At 36.7% G+C, this 26,400-nt stretch overlaps 1 protein-coding gene across 4 annotated transcripts in view; it reads left to right on the top strand.

Moving 5' to 3' along the window:
• The window catches only part of ERBB2IP (erbb2 interacting protein), a 91,688-nt gene that overhangs the window by 55,004 nt on the left and 10,284 nt on the right, over positions 1-26,400 (top strand). For 3 of the 4 annotated variants that reach the window (XM_006870979.1, XM_006870978.1, XM_006870977.1), the window contains exons 14-19: positions 2,584-2,705; positions 4,995-5,168; positions 8,299-8,472; positions 11,657-11,771; positions 14,044-14,227; positions 15,325-16,852. In XM_006870979.1, coding sequence (XP_006871041.1) covers positions 2,584-2,705; positions 4,995-5,168; positions 8,299-8,472; positions 11,657-11,771; positions 14,044-14,227; positions 15,325-16,852 — 2,297 coding nt within the window. Of the gene's footprint in view, positions 1-2,583; positions 2,706-4,994; positions 5,169-8,298; positions 8,473-11,656; positions 11,772-14,043; positions 14,228-15,324; positions 16,853-20,823; positions 20,827-26,400 lie in introns of all 4 variants that reach the window. The other variant, XM_006870980.1, reaches the window with a different exon arrangement.

Below are 26,400 nucleotides of genomic sequence, written 5' to 3'. Positions count from 1 at the left end.
AGAGTTACAAAAGATGAGAAGTAATTTATGGTTATAAAGTACTTCACACTGTGCCTCAATCAAATTGGCACTTATTCTTACACTGTTGTGGCAGGTTCAGAAAACTGCTTTGAAATACTTCAATAGACCTACCACTAAACGTATCTAACTTCTGCTTCATTACTAATAATAAATAGTTCAAAAAAAAAAAAAAAACCCATTACGTACTCTATACTAATTACTTTTGCTCTTTGGAAGAAGGAAATTAAAGTCTTGTTAAAATACCCTTGACAAAAGGGTATTATCAGATGAGTGTGTACATTTAATGAGGTTTGTTTGTGTAAAGCAAAACTTTTGTTTAACTTTTGAACTGGTTCTGACTTATAAAATATATGAAAAGTATATTACTTCACTCACTAGGAGGCTTGTATTAAGAATAAGTTTACCAGCAAAATTTCTCTTCCAGAAGTATTTAAATCCACTCTCCAATCTCTATATTTAGCAATATAAGAAAATGCGAAAATAAGTACTGTGACAAAATATAGTATGCTTAATTTCAGTTGTCATTGTTGATGTACTGCTTCGGGCAAACAGTGTTTGTGCACTTGAAATTGTTGCTGTTGCTGCAGTTGTTGGTAGTTACCCTTGAGTTGAATCCAGCTTATAGGAACCTTATGCCTAGTAGAACTAATTGATGCCTGGTCCTGTGTCAAAATTAAAAATAGACATAGAGACTCTGGTTCCTACTACAACAGCAGCAGCATGGGGAAGTAAAACAAATGGCTGGATATAACAATAGACATTTTTGTTTGTTTGCCGTAGTTACCAGGACTCGTGTCTCAGTATTTTACTTTTCTTTGACTATGAAAATAGTTTCTGAATAATAAATACTAGGTACACATGAGCATTCCATAGAGAATATGATCAGCTACATAATATATTCAAATAATAGTTCTTCTGTATAGGAAGACAGGGTATTTTTGAGGGAAAAGAAGGAATAAGTTATTAGCGTAGAGAAGAGATTTTAATGCCCTGTAGCTTGGGTTAGCAAACTATTTAAATAGTCATTTAGTAAAATTGTAGGCTTTGCAGCCATAAAGTTGTTTTCACAGCTACTTAGTTTTGCCATTTTAGTGTAAAAGCAGCCATAGAGATAAATGTAGATAAATGCTCATAGCAGTGTTCTAATGCTGTTAAGTGTCATCAAGTCGGTACCAACTCATGGTGGCTATGTGCCGTGGTGTCGGTTCCGACTCATAGCGACCCTGTACAGGGTTTCCGAGGCTGTAAATCTTTACGGGAGCAGAACGCCTCATCTTTCTCCTGTGGAACTGCTGGTAGTTTCGAACTGCTGACCTTGCGGATCGCAGCCTGATTCATAACCACTAAGCTACCAAAGTTCCTTTACCAACTCATAGTGACCCTGTTTTAGGTTTCCAAGGAATACCAATGGGTTTGAACCACTGACCTTGTGGTTAGCAGTGTTTATCTTACAGCACCACACTAGGTGTTCTAATAAAGTTTTATATATAGACATCAAAATTATAATTTCATGTGTCAAGAGATTTTTTTTTCCTTCTTCTTCCAAGTATTTAAAAATGTGAAAACCATTCCTAGTTCATGGGCTATACAAAATGGGTAGTGGATCAACCTGTTTTGTTTTGAAAAAGTGTTTCAAAAAGGTAAGAAACCTGGAAAATATTAGAAAGGGATCAAATACATATATCATTCTGAAGGTGGATCCACGATTGACTGTATGCTGTTGAGTCAATTCCAACTCATAGGGTTTCTGAGGCTGTAAATCTTCGTGGGAGCAGAAAGCCTCATTCTTCTCCTGAGGAGTGCCTGGTGGACTTGAACTGCTGACCTTGCAATTGGCAGGCCAATGCATAACCTATTGCACTACCAGGACTCTTACCAATATGAAGGTAGAATCCATAAAAGAAAAATATGTTTCCCTCTGTGCTGTTATACCATATAGCAATGCATATAAGGGTTGTGTTTATGTTAAATTTTCAAAAAATAGCTTTGACTTAAATATTTCCTTCTTTCTATTGTAAAACTTTCCCCCTCTCTGTATACATAATTGTTATTCCTAGAATTATGAAGAACAGTTCTGAATACAAAGACATAGATGAAATAATTGATGTCCTATAGTGTTAGTTTTTTAAGGAGCTCTGGTAGCATAGTAGTTACAATTTGAGCTGCAAACCTGAAGGTCAGCAGTTCAAAACTACCAGGTGTTCAGCTGGAGAAAGATGAGGCTTCTGTTCCCGTAAAGATTTACAGCAACAACAATAACAACAACAATGTTAGTTTTTATTAGTACTGAACTAAACCACATACATAAAATGTTTTAAATGGCAGTTTTGCTTTAGAATTATCTGTGATTAAAAATTAATAATAAAAAACAGATTTAGGGGAAAAAAGATATGGTTGACATTGTAGATAGAATCACAATCTAATAGCTTAGGATTTATAGCTCCTGGCATTGACTTTTTTAAGACTTAGTTGAATGAACATAACTAATAGAGAAAATTTTGAAGATGTAAACTTTTTTTTATATTTATAGTAATAATAGTTTTTGTTCTTATTTTTTTCTAGTTATGTTTATATCAGATAATGAAAGTTTTAACCCTTCATTGTGGGAAGAACAGAGGAAACAGCGGGCTCAAGTGGCGTTTGAATGTGATGAGGACAAAGATGAAAGGGAGGTACCTTGCAAGGTGAGTCTACACTTTCTTTCTACCTTAACTTTGAAACAAGTCTACTAATATGTATTGGCTGCTATATTTTAAAAATACAAAAAGAATGTGAAAGTGGGAAATTTAAGAGTCAGGCTGCATAGTTGGAAAATATGACCTTGGTGATAGAAACAGTGCTAGAGATTATGTGATAGAACTTTGCAAGACCAATGACTTCGTCATTACAAACACAGTTTTCCAACACATAAAAGGTGACTATACACATGAGCCTCACCAGATGGGACATACAGGAAGTAAATTGGCTCTATCTTTCAGAAGAGACAATGGAGAAGCTCAGTATCATTAGATGAAAGAAAGGGGTAGACTGCAACAAACTATCAACTGCTCGTATGCAAGTTCAGGGGGAGCATAGTGGCTCTGTAGGATAAGCACTGAAATGGGAACCATAAGGTTAGTGGTTGTAGCCCATCAGCTGCAAGATGAGGTGTTTTGCTTCCACAGAGACTTACAGCCTTGGAAAAACCTATACAGGGTCACTATGAGGGGAAACTAACTTGACAGTACTTAACAACAACAACAACAAAGTTCTGGCTGAAGCTGAAGAAAATTAAAACAAGTCCATGAGAGCTAAAATATGACCTTGAGTATATCTCACCTGAATTTAGAGATCATCTCAAGAATAGATTTGATGGATTAGACTCTACTGACCAGTGACCTCCATTTGCTTGGATCAGTGACTTCTACCATCAACATTCATGGAAGCAGCAGTCAAAAAAATCTTAAGATGTATTTATTACATTTAGGTATATCTGCTGCACAAGATCTTTTTAAAGTGTTAAAAGAGCAAAGATGTCACTTTAATGTGTGCCTGACCCAAGCCATGGTATTTTCCATAGCCTCATATGCATGTGAAAGTTGGGCAATGAGTAAGACAACCATCAGTGCATTTAAATTATGATGTTAGCTAAGAATATTAAAAGTACTGTTGACAGTTAGAAGAACAAACAAATTAGTCTTGGAAGAAATGTAGCTATACTGCTCCTTAGGCAAGACTTTGCTCTAGTTCTTTGGACATCTTGCCAGGAGGGATCAGTTCCTGGAGAAGGACATCATACTTGGTAAAGTAGAGGGTCAAAAAAAAACAAAGAGAAAGATTCTCAACAAGATGTATTGACACGGTGGCAGCAACAATGGGCTCAAACGTAACAGTTGTGTGGATTGCACAGAGCTAGTAAGTAGTTCGTTTTGTTGTGCATAGGATGGTTACTATGAGTGGGAATTGACTTTACCTAACTAGAACAACAACAGAGAAGGCTTGGATTTGTTGCTGCCCACAAGGCATTTGCTGAACCAATATATGTCACACTTGAGGTAACTTGAGAGCAATATAAAACTATGATCAAAAGTTACATTTCATACATATATATGGAGAGTCCTTGGTGTAGCGCTATTGGATAACCACTGGATTGCTAGTCACAATATCAGCAGTTCAAACCCACCAGCTGCTTCTCAGAAACCTCATATCAGGGTTGCTATGAATCAGAGCTAATTTGATGTCGCTTAACAACAACAACGAATATAGAGACATCCTGGTGTGGACTGTTATTTGCAAGGTCAGCAGTTGAAACTCTCTGAGCTGCTCCTTAGGAACCATATATGGTGCAGCTATGATTTGGACAGACTCAGCAATACTTAGCAACAACAACAACAACAACATAAATATAGAAGAAAACAGATCACTGTAGGCTAAAACAACTAACCAGAACTTTATCTTGAACCTAGTGTCCTTTTTATGTAACTACAACATTTAGTAATTTTGGATTTTTTCAGTTGGTTGGGGTTTTTTGTTGTTTATTTTTTAGGTAATTAAAGTGACTTTTATATACATTCTAGTCATAAAGAACTCTTTGATGAAAGCATTTTGTTTCTTTATGCAATTTAGAAAATGTAACACAGTAATAAAAGCAAGTATACTATATTTGCAAGTTACTTATGGATAAAATTATTTGCTCTTTATATATTCTAACTGAATCATAGACACTAACAATTAAAGACCTTGGTTCAGAAAACATATGTATATGAATGCCTGAATTTTATCTATGTCTGGATATATAATCTGTTTCAAAGCCAAGTGACAGGGGTTTTCACATATTCACACTTTACATTTGTAAATGGGAACTATTTAAGTCTGCTAAGAAACCAGTTAAAACAGTGAAATCTATAAATGTGAAGTCTTTTGGCTATTTTGTGATGCTAGACTTTTATTTACCTATTTGACTATTTTAAATGTCACTTACTCTGTTTCTCTAGGAAGGAAATTTAAAGAGATATCCAACACCATATCCAGATGAACTTAAGAATATGGTCAAAACAGTTCAAACTATTGTACATAGATTAAAAGATGAAGAAACCAATGAAGACTCTGGAAAAGATATGAAACCACATGAAGACCAACAAGTTGTAAATAAAGATGTTGGTGTGAAGGTTAGAAAACTCAATTCAAAAGTCTTAACCAAAATTAATTTCAAGTTCTTTAAAACTGTAAATGGCAATCGGCAATGATGATACTTTTTATATTTGCTAAAATGTACTGTCAAAATTAGGATTTTGTTCTCAGCTGCTTGAATTGGAACTCTCTTTATAATAATCATTAGCAAATCCCTGAATTACTACTGTCACCACCTCTCTGGTTATAGAATTGTCTGGACAGGCCAGATAGTATTCCCTGAACAAAGAATAAGATAATAAATGTCAGAAAATGTATTACTATGAGAATATTATTTTCTCCCTCTGATATTACTGCCTCCTTCTTCTTTCCCATTCTAATTTAAATGTAATTGATATGATAAACTTTTGACAGTTCCTTCGGATGCTTAGAAATATTCACAAATCTCTTAACTTGGATATTCCTTTTATTCAACTTTTTATCCACGTTGTGTCATAGAAACAAATACCATCTCACTAGAATTCCTAAAAGTAACCTGGTGGTGCCATGGTTAAGCACTTGGCTCCTAACAGAGAAAGTTACAGATTTTGGTGCTGTAAGATAAGTACTTGACCACAAGGTCAGTTGAACTGCAAGGTCGGCAGTTCAGCTCACCAGCTGCTTCTCAGAAACCCTATACAGGGTCACTGTGGGTAGGAACCAATTCGATGGCATTTAGCAACACCATTATGGTTGCTGTAGATAAGTTGTACACCTGTAAAAAGTTGAATTGCTAAAAGTTGTATAATCGATACATTTACATACACATTAATAAAGTGTAGCTATGGAGTCCTGGTGTGGTGTTGTGGGTTAATGCGCCAGACTGTAAAGCCGTTTGAACTGCAAGATTGGTGGTTCAAGGTCACCAGCTGTTCCTTAGAAACCCTATACAGGGTCGCTATGGGTCAGAACTGACTCAGCGGCACTTAACAACAACGACTGAGGTTGATGATGTACAACCAAAAACCCATGTGATTTAGTTTCTTGGTTTGGAGGTTTAGGGTCATGGTTTCTTGGGACATCCCAGTTAATTGGCCTAATATATGTTGAGTGCTTCTCTTCTGCCTCTTCATTCATTGGTTGTGCCTAGGATCTTAAAAGCTTAAAAGCAACTACTCAGTGTACAACAATTAATGGACGGGCCCCTGAAACTATTGACCTGAGATGTCTTTAAACCTTAAATCAAAAATAACTTCTGTATTCTTCTTTAAACTGAGTAATAGCTTAGCTAAACTAGTAAAAACAGTTTGACTTGAGCATATTATGCGTTTGTGACAATGTTGGTGGTGTGCCGCTGAATCTGTTCCGATTCCTACTGATCCTGTGTAGGGTTTCTGAGGCTGTAAATCTTTACAGGAGCAGAAAGCTTCATCTCTTTCTCGAAGATCATCTGGTAGATATGAACTGCTGACCCTGTGGTTAGCAGCCTAACTCATAACCCATAACACTAATGACTCCTTTATGCTCTTATAAGAACTATTTACCACATTTACTGGAAAGCTTAGATAAGAACCGTAAGGGGCAGTGAATTATGTTAATGAGGAAGAACAACTCAGCAAATGTGAGAATGGTTGTGTACAACTCGAAGATGTAATCTGTGTCACTTGATGATACATGTAGAAACTGTTGAGTTGGTATATGTTTTGCTGGGTATATTCTCATAAATAAAAATCAAAATAAATAACCAGTTATATGAGACTAAATGGTTAACATTTACCCTAAAGCAAAGATTGAGGGGGAGGTACAGGGAATCTAGATTAATGGATCTGAAACAACCAATATGGAAATAATGAGAATATTGCAAACATGGGAAATGAAAAAAGAAAAAAAAAAGATGGAAATTGTTAAACGGAAACCAAATTTCCTGTGTAAATTTTCATCAGTAGCACAATATAATATTTTTAATTAAGGGGAGAAAGAAAACAATCTATTTATGAACTTGGAAACCCTGTGGGGCAGTTCTGCTCTGTCTTATCAGTCACCATGAGTTGGAATCAACTTTGGGACAGTGGCTAGAGCCACTACAGGAGTCCCTGGATTGACCACTCACTATAGGATAGCATTTCACATTCAAGCAGAGGTGTCGCAGAAGAGAAGGCTCATCATCTGCTTCCAAAAGATCATCGCCTTGAAAGTCTTACGGAGATCTCACTCTATAAACCTGGTGTCAGTATGAGTTGGAATCAATGACAAACAACATTTACTGTATAGTCTACATTCACCAGAAAAAATTCAACTGCTGTAAGTGAGTTACCATGTTGAGCCATACATACCACCCTTGCCACATCTAAGATGAAAATTAGCCTCAGCTAAAGTATCCATTTTAATGTGGTTTATGGATCTTTTAATGAGCCATGCTGGTGCTTTAGGATAAGCACTGAATTTCTAACCACAAGGTCAGCAGTTCAAACCCACCAGCTGCTCCATGCGAGAAGATAAGTGGTCTCCTGTAAAGATCTATTTATCGTCTCAGAAACTCTAATAGGGGTGCTATGAGTTGAAATAAGAAGCCCTATTGGTGTAGTGGGTTACACATTGGGCTGCTAACTGCACAATTGGCAGTTCAAACCGACTAGCTGCTCCAAGGAAGAGAGACTGTCTGCTCCCATAAAGATTTGCTCCCATAAAGAAGCAGTTCTACTCTGACCTATAGGGGGTTATTCTAAGTTGGAATTGACTCAGTGGCAGTAAGTTTGGTTTGGTTTTTGTATGAACCTTTTGGCCCTTGCTGGGTGGTGCAAATGATTGTTACATAAAGCTGCTAACCAGAAGGTTGGAGATTTGAGTCCACTTAGTGGCACTATAGGATAAGCGCTGGCCAAAAGATCAATTTGAACTGCAAGGTTAGCAGTTCAAACTTACCAGCTGCTCCTTAGAAATCCTGTAAGAGCACAGTTCTACTCTTGAGCCAGAATCAACTTGATAGCTATTTGCTGGCTATGGAATTTTGTGGCCCACTTTTTCCTAAAATGAGCATTTTATCTGTGACTACTACAGGTTTGATGTTCAAAGTGTGCTTAATTATGAATAATAGAAAATAGAAAGATTATAGATTGCTTTTTAAATTTCATCTGAATAATTAGTAGACGTGTAAAACTTAAAGAATACAAATTCTTTATCTTTTCTTAGACTTCAGAAAGTACTACTCCAATAAAAAGTAAAGCTGAGGAAAGAGAAAAATATATGATAGGGAACTCTATACAGAAGGTCAGTGAACTTGAAGCTAAGAACAGCCCTGTCACTGCACATGTGAAAGTCTCTGAGAACTTGAAGCATATTGTTAATCACCGTGATGTTTTTGAGGTATGTCTCTTTATGACTATCCCAGGAGTGGTCACAAGAACTTTCAGTTTAATATTACATTGTGGCTGGCTTAAGATGAGAGAAATTCTGATATTGATAACAGAAAATATTGTACTGGCAAATACGTTTCTCATAGAGAAATTTCATAATATTTGTTAAAATAGCAGTTATCAGTTTAAACATACAGTTTGATACCCATTTTCAAATATTTATTATTTAAATTATCAGGTGGAAATTCTGTCTAAATTTTTTTAAATGTATAATTGTGATAGCTTTTATTTTTGTAGCTTAGAATTGGAAAGGGAAATTTGCCATAGGATTTCTTAATTGCTTGACTTATTACAGTATTTATTCTTGGGTGTGAAATTGTTTTTTTCTTGACTGACAAACTTTATTGTAGAGCTTCTTCTGAAACATAGTATAAGCTGTAACTTAAAAACAAAAACAAAACCAGTGTTATTGAAATGTAACCTGCACACGATACAATTCATTCTTTAAAATGTATGATTCATTGACTTTTAATCACCACAATTAATTTGAGAACATTTTCATTACTCCCAAAAGAACCTTGCAGCTCTTAGCCATCACCCCTGAAAGCTCCATCTCCCTCATCCAGGCAACATATCTGCTGTCTATGAATTTGCCTATTCTAGACATTTCATATAAATGGAATTGTGCAATATCTGGTCTTTTTGTGACTAGCTTCTTTCACTTTCCATGATGCTTTCAAGTTTATTTATGTTGTAGCATATGTCAATATTTCATCCCCTTTTGTGGCTGAACAATATCCCATTGTATGGATATTCCATATTTTGCTTATTCATTTATCAGTTAATAACACACTTGTTATTTCTGCTTTGGGGCTGTTATTAAAATTCATGTACCAGTTTTTGTGTAGACATACCTTTTCATTTCTCTTGAGTATATGTAATTGCTAGATCATGTAGTAACTCCAAGTTATACCATTTGAGGAACTGCCGAACAGTTTTCCAAAGTGACTGTACCATCTTAAATTTCTCTTGGTGTGGCACTGTAGGAAAGTGCACTGGACCATAGGTTCATTTGAATCACAAGGTCATAGATTCTGCTTTTTAATATTCCCATTGCTAGGTAGATAGGATTGGGAATCCAATCCACCAGAATAAATATCAGGAGTTAAGGAAAGTAGCTAAGAATGGGAAATCAAAGTAATCTGTTTTTGCATAAGTCTTTGAAGACATCACAATATAGCAGTAATTATCTTTGTGATATTCTGTAGAAATGCTCTCATGTGTTTATCTGTACACATATAGGGGAGCACACTAGGTCTGTAGGATAAGTGCTGGACTGCAAACTACAGGTTAAACAGTTTGAGCCCACCTGCCATTCCTTGGGAGAAAGATAGGGCTTTCTGCTCCTGAAAGCTTTACAGCCTCGGAAACCCTATACCAGATTACTATGAGTCAGAACCAACTCGACAGCATTTTGCAACAACAACATACATGCCTAGATAAAATACCATTTGATTCCTTATATGGCATTCCTAATGCTCATTCATTATAGTTTCTGTTGCTATGTTTGAAGCTATGGTGATGGCATAGATAAATGGATAAATAGATAAAAATGAGGGCAAATGTAATCAAGGTAGGTAGTGCTATAGAAATTTAGGAAAGCAGTCTATTCTGGTTGCAAAGAACCAAGGATTCTATAAGGAAAAGGAGGCATTTACCTGTGTTTCATGTAAAGCAAAATATTTATTAAATGACCCTTTACTGAAATAATTTACTTAGCTCATATCATCTTGCTTTGTAATTATATAATTTATTCTCAAACATACTGGATAGTTAAGCACGTAGTAAGTCTTTGTACTTTTAGCAGAACACGTTCTTATGACTGTGAAAATACTACTATATTTTAATCATATTTTCTGTGAATAGTTTTATCTGCATATGTGCATACATGTATGTTGTTGTTAGGTGCCATTGAGTCAGTACTGACTCATAGCTACCTTATGCACAACAGAACAAAACACTGCCCCATCCTGGGCCAACCTTAAAATTGTTGGCCACGCTTGAGCCCATTGATGCTGCCACTTGGCCAGTCCATCTCGTTGGGGGTCTTCCTCTTTTTCTCTGACCCTCCACCTTACCAAACATGATATCCTTCTCCAGCAACTGGTCCCTCCTGATAATATGTCCAAGTATGAGAGATGAAGTTTGGCCATCCTGACCTTCAAGGAGCACTCTGGCTGCACTTCCTCCACCACAGATCTGTTGGTTCAGCCTATGGCACTTTCAATATTATCCTCCAACACCATAGGTCAAATGCATCAATAAGATTCTTTTACAGTCTTCCTTATTCATTGTCCAGCTTTCGAATGCATATGAGGTTATTGAAAATACCATGGCTTGGGTACATATATAAGTATATGTATATTCTCTCATAAATGGCATGTAAAATACTAAAATTTTCCTATTGTTGACTACTGCAGCATTTTTTGCCATCTGATACCACTCAATGGTAGATAAGCTGGGGAAGTCGCTTCTTTGCATTTTTCCCAGAGTAACATTAATAATAAAGTTCTTTTTCCAAGTTTGGCAAAGATTGATATTGGTTCATTTCAGTGGTAGAATACTGCAGTCCAACTGATTCCTTGGAACCAATTTGAGAATTAGGGAGAGATATTTTGTTGGCATTCCCTCATTAAATTGAGTTTTTCAAGACTGGGATTGTGTTTCATTCACCTTTGCTTCTCTGTTGTTGTTGTTCATTGCCGTCAAGTCAGTTCCAACCCATAGCCACCTTGTATAGGGTTTCCAAGGAGCAGCTGGTGAACTTGAACAACACCAACCTTGCAGTCCAAAACTGACTTTGCAGTCTAGCACATTAACCCACGGCGCTACACCAAGACTCCTCTATTTCCAAGCTCATAATCATTATCATACCAAGTAATAATTAATGCACTTAAATAATCTGCCACCGAAAATTATCACTTAGTCACTTTGACATATTGTTAATAATTGCCATGGTTTTATTGCCGTATCTTGGGAAAGTTATATAAAATTGCATGTTACTTTTAGTCACTATTACCAAAAAATGTTCTATAAATGTTCTTTATATTTGCTTTGCCTCTTGAAGTTCTTATAACTTTTAATGAAATAAAAATTAATTTTTATAATTAATTCCCTTTTTTCCTTTAAACTAGGAATCTGAAGAACTTTCTTCTGATGAAGAGATGAAAATGGCAGAGATGCGGCCACCATTAATTGAAACCTCTATTAACCAGCCCAAAGTGGTAGCACTCAGTAATAACAAAAAAGGTTAGATATAGGAGGAAAGCCCTACAAATAGAATTTATGGAATGTGCTTCATTAAATGACATTGTTACTGAAAATATGCCTTAGATCATTATTCTTCCAACATGTACCTTTATTTATAAAGTCACAAATTTAAGGCTAGATTACTATTTCATTTCTAGTCCTTATGTGGCTGTGTTCATTGAGTTATTTAATTTAGCAATTTAAGATTTTACCAATGTTGACATTTCTAATTTGACATACAATAGGTTTTAAAGATTTTTTGTGCTTATCAAACAAAAGCACCCAGGTCTAGTGCAGTACCTGGTGGTTAAAGATACTCGGGATTATTTTACTCTTATCTGTCCCAAACTTTTTGTTAACCCTCCAGTCATTCTTTCATGTAACTTAGAATTTCAGACTCTTAGAAATGAGAAGATATCTGTCCCTTCTATTCTTCCTTCATAATCCCTCTCTGTCAATGCTTGAATTCTATATGATTTGTACCAAATATTCATCAGCCTTACTTTTATGCCTTCAGTTCTTCATCATCATTATAATCAGATTTTTGAGCACTTACTCGCTGATGGTAAACATTTTACATGTATTGAATTTTCATAATAGCCCCACAAGAAGATGTAAGATGATTAGTACAGCTAGGGAAAAACATCAATCATATGTTTAATGTTGTTGTTGTTGTTGTTATTTGCTGTCGAGTCAGTACCGGTTTATAACGACCTGATACACAATGGAACGAAACACTGCCCTGGTCTTGGGCTATCTTCTATAACACCATAATTCAAATGCATCAATTCTTCTACTGTCTTTTTAATTCATTGTCCAACTTTCACAGGCATGTGAGGCTAGTGAAAATATCATGGCTTGGGTCAGGTGCACCTTACTCCTCAAAGTGACATCTTTGCTCTAGAACACTTAAAGAGGTCATGTGCAGCAGATTTGCCCAATGCAATATGTTGCTTGATTTCTTGACTGCTGCTTCCTTGAGTGTTGACAGTTGATCCAAGAAGAATGAAGTCCTTAACAACTTCAATCTTTTCTTCATTGATAAAAATGTTGTTTATTGGTGCAATGTTGAGGATTTTTGTTTTCTTTACACAGAAGTGCAACCCATACCAAAGATTGTGGTCTTTGATCTGTGTTTAATAGATCCTTGATATATGCTTTATAGTACTTTAAAAATGAAGAATCCAAGATCCGCAAATACTGTAAGCTTGAAGTCACATGTGCTACTGTTGAAAACAGTACTTGCATTGTCTTTCTAAATTCTGTGGAAGTGTAAATGTATTCTTAGTTCTTACAATATCCTGTAGCTATATCTACTGTAAACACTGTTTTTGTGATCTGGCTAGAATTGAGTTAGTTAAAAATGGCCTGTAAAGTTTGCTAGGACTCCTGCTGTGGTGCTGTGGGTTAATGCGCTGGACTGCAAAGTCTGTTTGAACTGCAGGGTTGGTAGTTCAAGCTCACAAGCCACTCCTCAGAAACCCTATACAGGGTCACCATGAGTCGGAACCTACTTGAGGACACTTAACAACAGCAACAACAAAAGGGTTGGTTAGTTAAAAATGGACTTTAGGATTGTAAATAAAATTACTCTGTATTTTACAGATTTTTTTACATTACCTACCTACAGTGCAATAGGAATGGTCTATTTCTGCTTATATAATTAATATATATACAACCAACTTACATATTTGAAAGTTCATAATTGAGAAAGAATTCTATGAAGTGCTTTAAAATTGTAAAACTTGAAGAAAAGAGAGAAAGCCAACTTTGTGAAATTTTCTTAATTTGTTTGATGTTTATGCATGCTTTTGATTAACTGCATTGCTAATTTTTATTATTATAATATATTAAATAAATTCCACATATGTATGAAATTATTTTTTACTCAGCTAAGTTTGTTAAGGTTGTGAAGTGTAACTATATAAGATTTTTTTATTAGGAGTTTTCAAAATTACTAAAGGGCAAAAATGTATATTCACTAAAACTAGTTGATGACCTTAAAAAACATTGCATAATATAATCTTGTTAATAGTAAAAAAGTAAATCAAATTCTGAAGACCCTTACCATTGATTAAATTACGTCAGTGATGCCAGTTATAATGCTCTACTACTATGCTCTATATGGAGTAGGACCAACTTTTCAGAGGTCCCTCTGGTTATTTTCTTACCTGTATAATTTATAACCTTATATTGAACACTGCAATATAAATGTCATTTGTATTCACATAAAGTCTTGGTGGCTTTATTATCTTAAATGGTTTTCTTTCAGATGATACAAAGGACACAGATTCTTTATCAGATGAAGCTACACACAATAGCAATCAGAACAACAGCAATTGTTCTTCTCCATCTCGAATGTCTGATTCGGTGTCTCTTAATACTGATGGTAGCCAAGACACCTCACTCTGCTCTCCAGGGAAAGAAACTCATATTGGTATTAATTCCAAAATCAGGTTGGTGATCATCTTACAAAATTATTTATTTGTAATAAATAGAAACAGTAAGGCAACTGTAGCACAGACACTTAGGAAAATCATTAGATTTAGTTTCTCTTTTACTCCCATATTTTATGCAGATTTGTCTGCTTTATACAATTTTCTTTTATTTGAATTTAATAATAGCAACTGAGTTACTAGGGCTAATGTAATGTTTCAGAATTACCTCTAAAACTGTCCTTCCTTTTTACTCAACTATTAGAGATATTGGAGCCCTGGTGTGGCATTATAGGATAAGCACTGGACCACAAGGTCGGTTTGAACCACAAGATTGGCAGTTCAGACTCACCGGTCGCTCTTTACAAACTCTACACAGGGTCGCTGTGAGTCTGAACTGATTCAATGGTACTTAACAACAACAATTCAAGATACTGGCTTTCTCAAGGTATACCTGCCCATCTTTCAGACATTTCCATTTTGGGCATAGTCATGAAAGGATACCACAGGAAAGGACACTTAAATCCGTTTTTCTTTATTGTTAGCCCTATTAGATTTTAAAGTCTCAGAAACCCTGTGCAGAGTCACTATGAGTTGGAACAAACTTGATGGCACTTAACAACAACAACATGCTATATATGTTTATTGTTAAGTGCTGTCGCATCAGTGCCGACTCTGAGCCACCCTAGATAAGGTTTCCAAGGAGCAGCTAGTGAGTTTGAACTGCCAACCGTGTCATTCTCGGTCCAGTGCTGATCCTGCAGTGCCACATAGTATCTATGAAATTTAAATATTTTGTTTCTATTTTTAAAGGTATATTTAAATGATAAATTTAAGTCACATGCTTCATAATATAATGCCTTTTATTTGTGACTTTATTTGGGCACTGTAGGGTAATGCCCTGGATCACAAGGTCAGTTTGAATCTCAAGGTTGGTGGTTCAAATGCACTAGCCACTCCTCAAAAACCCTATACAGGGCCGCTTATGAGTTGGAATCAACTTGATGACACTTAACAACAACAGCAATACCTACACATTACCTGATTAGTTAACTAATCTCACCCTTACTAATAAACTGGATTTTCTGTTGTTTTTCATAGAATTATTTTTATTTTAGGCAAGAAGATGAAAATTTTAATAGCCTTTTGCAAAATGGAGATATTATAAACAGTTCAACAGAGGAAAAATTCAAGTCTCATGATAAAAAAGATTTAAACATCCCTGAATATGATTTGAACATTGAAGAACGATTAGTTCTGATTGAGAAAGGTATTGACTCAACAGATACATCTGATGAATCTCACAAATTAGACCATATCAATATGAATCTTAATAGACTTATAACTAATGATACATTTCAGCCAGAAATAGTGGAAAGATCAAAGACACAGGATATAGTACTTGGAATGGACTTTTTAAGCATAAATGCTAAAGGAGAAGTTGAACACTTGGAATCCCTTAATAAGGTAAATGGACACTCTGAGGAAACTCCACAGTCTCCCAGGAGGACTGAGCCAATTGGCACTGATTCTTCTGTTGATGTGGGTATTTCCAAAAGCACTGAAGATCTCTCCCCACAGAGAAGTGCACCAATTGGGTCTGTTGTGAAATCTCACAGCATAACTAATATGGAGACTGGAAGACTAAAGATCTATGACATTCTTAGTGATAATGGACCTCAGCAGCATAGTGCAACAGTTAAAGTAACATCTGCCATTGACGGAAAAAATATCGTAAGAAGCAAATCAGCCACACTTTTGTATGATCAACCATTACAAGTATTTGCAGGTTCCTCCTCCTCTTCTGATTTGGTATCAGGTACCAAGGCGATTTACAAGTTTGATTCAAATCATAATCCTGAAGAGGCAAACATTACAAGAGGCCCCACAACATGTGGCCCACAATCTGTGACTCAAATGTATGGTCCTCCACAATATAATATCCAATACAGTAGTAATAGTAGTGCTACAGCTAAAGACACTTTGTGGCACTCCAAACAAAATCCCCAAATTGATCATGTCAATTCGCCTCCTCAGCGCCTTCCTAGATCAGAGAGCATAGAAAGTCACAATTATGTTAAACATTCTGCAAATCTGAATTTCTCTAATCATAATAATGTTCGAGCTAATACTTCATACCATTTACATCAGAGACTTGGCCCAGCAAGACATGGGGAAATGTGGGCTATCTCACCTAATGACCGACTGAATCCTGGAGTAACTCGGCCTACAATTCAGCGACAAAGTAGTGTGTCCTCAGCAGCCTCAGTAAATCTTGGTGATCCAGGTCCAACAAGGCGGGCCCAAATTCCTGAAGGAGATTATTTGTCATACAGGGAATTACATTCAGTGGGAAGAACTCCACCAATGTTGTCAGCATCTCAGAGACCTCTTTCTGCACGAACATACAGCATTGATGGCCCAAATGCACCAAGACCGCAGAGTGCTCGACCCTCTGTTACTGAAATACCAGAGAGAACTATGTCAGTTAGTGATTTCAATTATTCACGGACTAGTCCTTCAAAAAGACCAAATGCAAGGGTTGGTTCTGAGCATTCTTTATTAGATCCTCCTGGAAAAAGTAAAGTCCCTCATGACTGGCGAGAACAAGTACTCCGACACATCGAGGCCAAAAAGTTAGAAAAGGTAATTGAAAATGAGTTTTTATTCAGTTGTAAATTTATTTTTCTTAAATATACCTGGTATTCTTCATTTTTTACACAAGTTGTAAGAAGCTGTACTGAATCACTGATTATCTAGGAGCTTTTCCCTGCTACTAGGAATGGAGTTCCAAGTTTAGACTTGAGTAGGACTCAAAACAGTTGTGATGATAATATAAACTTCTTTCCTTTCTCTTATTCCCTGGTTAGATCTTAATGTAGCTCTCTTAAATTATGTTCACATGTTATAAAAAATACACGTCTATGTGAATGCATTTCCATTTAACCTTTTCTGACCTCTTGGTCGCCTTTATTAATTATGAATGAGTTTTAAAATGTTAAGAATAACAGTTTGCTGTATAGCTAACATAATAGCAAGAAATGTGTTGTAAATATAAATTTTCATCTCGGGTTTCCCCCCAGTCTACATTATATAAACTAACATCATCACTGACACAGATTGCTTCTGGCATGGCATTTACTTTTGACTTTTATTAGCTGCAGTTCTGTTACGTGTTTCTGTGGCTATGGTGTAGTTTGGAAATAGGTGGTAAAATAATTTATGCTTGTGTTTATAACTTTTATTTATAATTGTTTGTCCTTTTAACGGAGGTAAAAAGTTTTTAATTACCCTATGAAACCAATACTAGTGACATAGTTAAATTACCCAAGTGTGTAAGCCATCTTCTTTTTTAAAGATTTAGCTTCATTTATCACTCACTGGATTTTACCCAAACATAATCTTACCTTTAGCTCTTAAAAATAAAATGCATTCTTTATTAAAACTGAACATATGCAACTATAGTCATTATAAGATTCTTAAAACAAATTGATCAAAACTAAAGTCTAAAATATTAGTGTTGTTGTTAAGTGCCATTGAGTTGGTTCTGACTCAGAATGAGCCTGGATAGGGTTTCTGAGGAGAAGCTGATGAGTTTGAACCACCAACCTTGCAATTCAGTGCTTTTCCTACAGTGCCACACCAGAATTCCAAAATATTATTAATACATTATAGCAATTCAGTTGATAATAATTGTTAGCTCTTTTTTGATATTGTCTCTGATCTTTAGAATACTTGTTAGTCTATTGGTCTTAGCTACTTCTTTCTCATCTATCCATTTTGTTTCCACGTAACTCCACTTACTGTTGAAGCTAATTGAACTGTGCTTTTCTAAGAAATTTAGAAGTTTCTTAAGCAGGGAAGTAAAATAGCTGTGTTTTATAAATAAACTTCTGGTGACAGTGTGAACGGTTTAAGGAGGAAGAAACTGTAGTTAAGGAAATTGAACTATGAGGTTGTTTCAGTGATACAGATAAGAAATAATGTGAACTGTTTAAGTGCAGTTGAGGTAAAGGAGCAAATTCAGAAGACAGTTCTAAAAGAGACTCTTCAGGCATTGAGAAGGGTTAAAACTTGGAATCTTTACCTTCAGTTAAGTGGTTGTTAAGATGTGTTAACTATTTCTGGGCATAAAGGAGAGGAGTAGATTTGACAGAAAAAAACGGATTTGATTATCTTTATGTTTCATATAGTAGACATCTCATACAACTGTTCTTCTATTACTTTGCCATGTGCATGGACTTTAGTAAATGGCACATAGTAACGAACCACTCAGCTTTTTTGTTCATTCCATAAAATATATATTTAGAAATTGTCTAGGAGCGTGTATAGTTTCTTAGATCGAGCATAGTTTCTTGGAATGTCCATGACAGTGGTTTCTCTGTTGTGCCCACCTGTAATTTAAAGTTAAGAATTAGGTTAGTTAGAGGTCCTATGAGAACAAAACAGGGCAAACTGTGCAATAGCTGTATGAAGATAAAAGGAAGGTACTCTTTCACATGATATGCTTGCCAAAACATCCTCCTCCCAAGCTATTAATTTACTAGCTAGTACATTGTGGTGGTACATTCCAGGTAACTGGTTAGGAAGTATTTTCCAAGTAAACACTAACTATATGTTACTGGTACTGCAGCCCTGTCATAGTCCTTTCAAGATCTTTCATTCTCCTTGTGTTTCTTAAATGTGTGCTTCTTTCTTATCTTAAGTAGTGTGTACATATGAGCCAGCTTTTACATAGTGTTATTAAAAGTTTCGTTTTCAGATATATTGTACTACCAAAAAAAGATTCTTAGGTTTGATAAGCCATATATATATATATGGTTTTTTACTTGTGAATTGAGTAAAGGTTTACAGACAAGATTAGCAGTTTTATATTCAACAAATAATACATTTTGTTTCATCTCAATGATTGCGATCCCCTCCATGGAACAACAGTCATCTGCTTCCTCTCTGTGGCTCCTATTTCCAACCACTTTCCCATCCCTTCTAACCATTGTCCTCAGGTACATGTTGCCCCTTTGATTATAAATGATTGACTTCCATCATTCATAGCGAGCATATCTGACAAGTATTGTTGTTCCCCTATATACGTAACTACTGCTTGGCTGAGAGAGGGTGTGTTCCTTTCCAGACCTGAAGGGTGCTTGAGGGTCACAATCTCAGTTTCCACCAGTCTCTTTCTAATAAGCCCAGTCTATATATATATATAGACTTTGCAGTCTGACACATTAGTCCACAGTGCCACACCAGGACTCCCTGTATCTATATATGGATATGTATAATTTTGAGTTTTGATCCATACATTATGCCACTCTATCCAGGACCTTCCAGTGATCCCGTTCAGGTCACTTGGTATAGTGGTAGCTGGGCACCATCTAGTTCTTCTGGTCTCAGGGTCATGCAGACTGATGTTCACATGTTCCAGTAGTCCATTGGACAAATTGATTCCAAGCATCTTCAGTTCTTATCACTAATCTTTCTTCCCCACATGACAATACCATTAGCTACACATTAAACTGCTGCTCATGTGCTTTTAATAGCCCAGATGCTACTCACCAAAGTAGGATGTAGGAACATTGTCTCCGTGTACTATGTTGTGCCAATTGACCGTGTTGTCCCCTGAGACAACCTGTTGTCTCCAGGCTCAGCTACTTATTACCTTAAGGTGTTCAATAATACCTAGTTCTCATCATTTTGCCTGCTGTATGCACCACCACAGTCACAGTGGTGTTTGCAGGAAAGGTAAAAATATTCATGTACTAATTTCCTCTTTCACATGCTTGTATGTTTAATGTGTACAATGTATACATCCATATACACATCTATATACATACACATGCATACACACACATTCTACTTTTCTTCCCATAATCAGTCTGCCTGTGTCTCTGTCCATGTATCTACCTGCAGAGTATTTTTGTTCCAAGGTTGTATTGTTGTTAAGTGCCATCGAATGGGTTCCAACTCATAGTTTCCAAGGAGCAGTTGATGGGTTTGAACTGCTGACCTTCTGGTTCACAGTCCAGTGCTGATCTAAAGTGCGATAGCAGAAGTCCTAAGATTGTATATATAGCACTAGGTTGTATATATGGCACTATTTACCTCTATCCCCTTTAGCCTTTGTATATCCCCCTATATCTTCACCTGTATTCATCATACTCTGCCAACCTTCCTCTTCTTGTATATTGCCCTTCCCTTTCTTGTATGTTGTCCTCCCTGTCACCCAGGTTAACATGTCTGCCCTATAACCAGTGAACCACTCTCCCTTCCCTTCCACCCTGGCAACCATCAAAGAATGTTTCATTTTTCTCTTTCAAGCTCTTACATATTTGTGGGCTATAAAAATACATGTCTCACTCTTCCTCCCTTACCTATTCAGCCTGTGTCTCAATCCATGTATCTATGCCCAGAATACTGTTGTTCCAGGGTAGTGTATACATTACTATTTACCTCTATCGCCTTTAGCCCATGAATACCTCCCTGTGTCTTCAACTGTCTTCATTACTTTTCTGCCATCCTCCCTCTTTTTGTATATTGCCTTCCCCATCACCCAAGCTAACATGTGTCTAGCCAATGAATTATTCTCCCTTCCTTTCCATCCCTGGTAACTATTAAAGAAGGTTTCTTTTAGTCTGGACACTTTTTCTTAAGTTTTTACAATAATGGTCTCATACAATAATTGTCCTTTTGCTATTGACTTATTTCACTTAGCATAATGTCCTCCAGGTTCATCCAAGTTATGAAGTGTTTCACAGATTCATTATTATTCTTCAACATTGTGCGTATGTACCAGTTTCTTCACCCATTCTTCCATTGTTGCTCACTTAGCTGTCTCCATTTTTTTGCTGTTGTGAATAGTACTGCAATGAACATCAATGTGTAGATCTACTGGCTCCTAGTTTTTGGTCATATGCCAAGTAGAGGGATTGCTGGGCCATAAGGTATTTATATTTCCAACTTTCTGAGGAAGCACCATACCATTCTTCATAGTGGTTGAACCATTTTACAGTCCCTCCAGCAATGCAGGAGGATCCCAGTCTCTCCACACTCTCGCCAGCATTTGTTTTCTTTCTTTTTTTTTTTTTTTTTAACATCTCTGTTAATATTGGTGTGAGATGATATCTCATTGTTTTGATTTGCATCTCTCTAATGGCTATGGGTCGGAACCAACTCGACGGCACTTAACAACAACAACAACAAAATGGCTAATGATCATGAACATTTCTTCATATATTTGTTGGCTGTTTGGATGTCTTGTTCAGTGAAATTATACAAGAAGTCCTCAGAGCAGGAAGAGATCGAGGGCTTCAACACAGTTGGATTAGAGATTTTTTTTTGAGAAAAACTGATTTTAAAAATTGGGGCCAATTTTGGCTCCATACATTAAGCACTGGATTGTGAACCACAAGGTCAGGGTTTGAACCCACCAGCTGCTCTGCAGGAGAAAGATGAAGCTTTCTGCTCCTGCAAAGATTTAAAGCTTCGGAAAGCCTAAGCAGGGTTGCTATTACTCAGAACTGATTAGATAGCACTTAACAACAGTAAAATTTATTGGATACTGTACAGACGTTATCTCTTAATGTTCATAAGAATTCTATGAAGGATTTTGATATGACTATTGCATTTTATGGTAAGAATATTGAGGCTAGTTAAGCACTTGCCCAAGATGGCATACATTTCATGTGATGAAGAGGGAACAACTTTAAAAGCTATGCAAAACCATTTAGATTTATTGTAATGAACTGTTGTTGTTGTCAGTTCTAACACATAGTGACCGTGTATACCCTGTATAGGGTTTCCGAGGCTGTAAATTTTCACAGGAGCAGGAAGTCTCATATCTCTCCCTTGGAGCAGCTGGTGGACTTGAACTTATCCTGCAGCACCCCCAGTATTCCATGATGAACAGTGGAGCACCGTTTTCCCCCCCAAATGGGGATTGATGTAATAAAGAGATACTATGATATCTCCAGAAGAAAAGCTCAGGCCGAATTAATGAGGATTACTTTAGAAGACTATATTAACAGTAAAACAGCAAGATAATAGATACGTGTGCTAGGATTGTGGCAGGAGGCACAGTGGCTCCATACGATGAACCCTGGACTGAGAACCACAACAACAACAAGGATTGTGGCTGTAATGGAGATGAATCTGAAAAGCATTTTGAAGAAAACTATCTAGCTATTGGTGGTGATAGTGGTTAAGTGCCTTTGAATCGATTCTGACTCTTAGTGACCACATATAGAGTTTCCGAGGAGCAGCTAGTGGGTTTGATCTGTCAACCTTGTAGTTCGCAGTCCAGTGCTGATTCTAAAGTGTTACACCAGAAGTCCTATATAGGAATTGGAAAAGTAAACAATCTAAGCAGAAACTGAGTTTCAATTTCCACATTTTTTATGTTTTTAACAATGCTGCTCTCAGAAACCCTTTACAGGGTCACTTTGAGTCTGAACCGACTCAAGGGCACTTGACATCAACAACAACAGTAATTAAGAGAGTAGAATGCTTAAAAAGATGGATAGTGATTTGAAGTGTATTCAGTTTGATGTGATAGGAATGTGTGCAAATAAATGACGTAGAAGACGGAATGAAATTGGGCTAGTGATGCAAATTTGATATACAAACCATGCAAGTAGATGAATTTTCCTAGGCAGTACTTTTGTAGGGAAAGAACAGAATGTTTTTTCTTACTTGCTTCTTGTTCCCCAGTAATTTGAGCAGAGTACAGTAATGTGTATAGACTTAACATTTTTCCAACATCATCTACTCTCCCCCACTGTTAATTGTACTGGATATTTTGCCATTTTAAAGGTAGAATGGTTTGAATACTTAAATAATTATATTTAGATTTTACCTTTGTTCTTCCTTTAATCTAGACTAACAACAAAGCCCACTGCTTTTGAGTTGATTTGTACTCTTAGGGACACTATTGTAGGATTGTCAAGTCTTTTAATCTTTAAAGGAGCAGAAAGCCTCCTCTTTTCTCCCACTGAGCATGTGGTGAATTCTAACTGCTGGCCTTGCAGTTAGCAGCCCAACATGTGACCCACGAGGCCACCAGGGCTCCTGTTTCATCTAAATAGTTGTTCTCAAACCGCTCTGTATGTATTTTATAAAACAAAATCCTGTACAAATGGATTGCAACTTATGGTGACCCTATATAGGGTTTCCAAGACCGAAAATCTTTCCCAGAAAAGACAACTTCATCTTCTCCATGGAGTGGCTGGTAGGTTAGCATTCCAGTATGTATCCCACAACTCCACTTCTTGTTGTTAAGTGCCGTCAAGTTGGTTCCAACCCATAGCGACCCTGTAAAGGGTTTCCAAGGAGTAACTGGTGAGCTTGAACCACCTACCTTGTAGTTCAAACGGCTTTGCAGTCTGGCACATTAACCCACAGCACCACACCAGGACTCCCTAAATCCACTGCCATCAAGTTGATTGCTGGCATATGTCAACCTTATAGGACAGAGTAGAACTGCTCCATAGAGTGAAGTTATAGAAGTAAATTCCCTCATCTTTTTCCCACAGAGTACCTGGTAGATTCAAACCCATGACCTTTTAGTTAGCCAGCCCTGTGTTTAATCCACTATTCCACGAAGACGTCTCCCAGGGAATCTTAACTACTTTAACAGCAATGTAAAATGTAATGAAGACTCCAAACTTTAGAGCATTGGTTCAAACAGGGAGAGGGTGACAGAGGGTCACTGTATACCACCACCACTCCTCTACCTCCCCCAAGAATCAGAATTCTAATGACAGAGTAGACATATGAATTAAATCCCCCAGGGATTTGTAAGTCTGCAAATCAAAAGTTGCTAGTTTGCTCAGCTGGGAGTTTAATAATGATATTAAGTGCCATCGAGTTGGTTCCGACTCGAAGTGACCCCGTGTAGGGTTTCCGAGGAGCAGCTGGTGGGTTTTGCACTGCCAACCTCATGGTTCAAAGTCCAGTGCTGACCCTACAGCACCACACCAGGAGTCGATGGGAGTTTAGTAATAGTACAGAGTAATGCAGAAAGAGATAAGTAATTTTCCTCAACAAACTGTACCTGAAGCCCAAAAATATAAAATTGGTGTTGTTGTTGTTAGGTGCCATCGAGTCAGTACCAAGTCATAGTGACCCTCTGTACAACAGAATGAAACACTACCCAATCCTGAGCCAACCTCACAATTGTTGCCACGCTTGAGTCCATTGATGCTACCATTTTGCCAATCCATCTTGCTGGGGATCTTCCTCTTTTTCTCTGACCTTACCAAACATGATATACTTCTCCGGTGCCTGGTCCCTCCTGACAATATGTCCGAAGTATGAGAGACGAAGTTTGGCCATCCTGGCCTCCAAGGAGCACGCACTCTGGCTTCACTTCTTCCAACACAGATCTGTTGGTTCTTTTGGCAGCCCATGGCATTTTCAGTATTCTCCTCCAACACCGTAGCTCAAAAGCATCAATTCTTCTATAGTTTTCCTTATTCACTGTCCAGCTTTCACATGCATATGAGGTTACTGAAAATACCATGGCTGGGGTCAGGTGTACCTTAGTCCTCAAGGTGGCATCTTTGCTCTTCAACACTTTAAAAAGGTCTTGTGCAGCAGATTTGCCTAATGCAATACGTCGTTTGATTTCTTGACTGCTGCTTCTGTGAGTGTTGATAGTTGATCCAAGAAGAATGAAGTCCTTGACAACTTCAATCTTTTCTCCATTGATAAGAATGTTGTTTATTGGTCCAGTGGTGAGGATTTTTGTTTTCTATACATTGAGATGCAATCCATACCGAAGGCTGTGGTCTTTGATATTCATCAGTAAATATTTTAAGTCCTCTTCACTTTCAGCAAGCAAGGTTGTATCATCTGCATATCGCAGGTTGTTAATGAGTCCTCCTCCAATCCTGATGCCTCGTTTTTCTTTATAGAACCCAGCTTCTCATATTATTTTCTCAGCATACAGGTTGAAGAAGACGGATGAAAGAATACAACCCTGTCGCACACCTTTCCTAATTTAAAACCATTCAGTGTTTCCATGTTCTGTTCGAACAAACATATAAAATAGATACCTTAAAATCTTAAAACTTCTTATTTAAACTAATTGACAAACTTTGAAAAGGAATTTAAATTTTGTACTTCAAAGTTGAATTAATACTAATGTCCAGCTATTGCTTCTATTCCTTATTATATAAAAATTCAGATAAGATACACTTCAAACCATAAGATGATTACCATAATATGATCATTTTTCTTGTCCATTTGTTGTTATATAACTATTGCTTATAATCAGTGACATTGCCCTGGACATTTTCCCAGCATTTTATTGTGGTCTGCACATGTTCTGACAGGGTACACTTTTATGTGGGTGTATATGCACAGACCTGAATTCAAAACCAAACTTGTGCAGAAGTTCAGCTTTCTTAGTGAAATATTTACAAGAAGCTTATCTATGATCAGGCTTCAACAAAAATATCATCGACAATGGAACTCAAAGATAATGGAGTTCTTCTGTTTACTTTGTGAAGTCTCCTGCATATATTCAGAGATGACAGAAAAGCTTTGTTCGAAGATCTAATCAGTCATTGAGTTGGTTTGACTCATGCTAATCCCAAGTGTGTCAGAGTAGAACTGTGATCCATGGGATTTTCAATGGCTGAGTTTTCAGAAAATGCTGTTCTTGCCTAGAAGCTTAAGTTTTCTAGATTCTTCTAAATCTACAAGATATCTAAAAGCACATGTGATAATTTTATAGATCCTTTTCTTTCTGGAATCCCACGTTAATGTTTCGTGGGTATTAGAGATCAACTTGAAAATCTTGAAATGGTAAATTTTTCCCAAGTATAAATTTTCCTTAAGAACACATGCTTGTTTTGTAGCATTCCTACATTTTAAAATAACAAGACATGCCCAAAGTGTGGTCTTCCCTAGTTTGACTATCAAGGCTTCAGTACACAGAGTACACTTTTTGTATGACTTTTTATAGATACACTTATATCTTCTGGGTATAACATCAATTCCAGTTTTCTGATTAATTTCTAATAAGATGTGATAAGAATTAAGGAAATAGCATCTTAAATGCTAAGTACGAAACATAAAGCTTTATGTTTGTATTTTCTTCCTTGATGTCCAAACATGTGAATGATAGTTTTTACTTGTAACCTGTGTATATGTATATGTTGTCATGTAAGTATATATGGTTTGTTGTTGTTGTT

The sequence above is a fragment of the Chrysochloris asiatica genome, unplaced genomic scaffold, assembly GCF_000296735.1.
Source record: "Chrysochloris asiatica unplaced genomic scaffold, ChrAsi1.0 scaffold00157, whole genome shotgun sequence".
Taxonomy (NCBI): domain Eukaryota; kingdom Metazoa; phylum Chordata; class Mammalia; order Afrosoricida; family Chrysochloridae; genus Chrysochloris; species Chrysochloris asiatica.
This window is presented reverse-complemented; position numbering and strand designations above follow the sequence as displayed.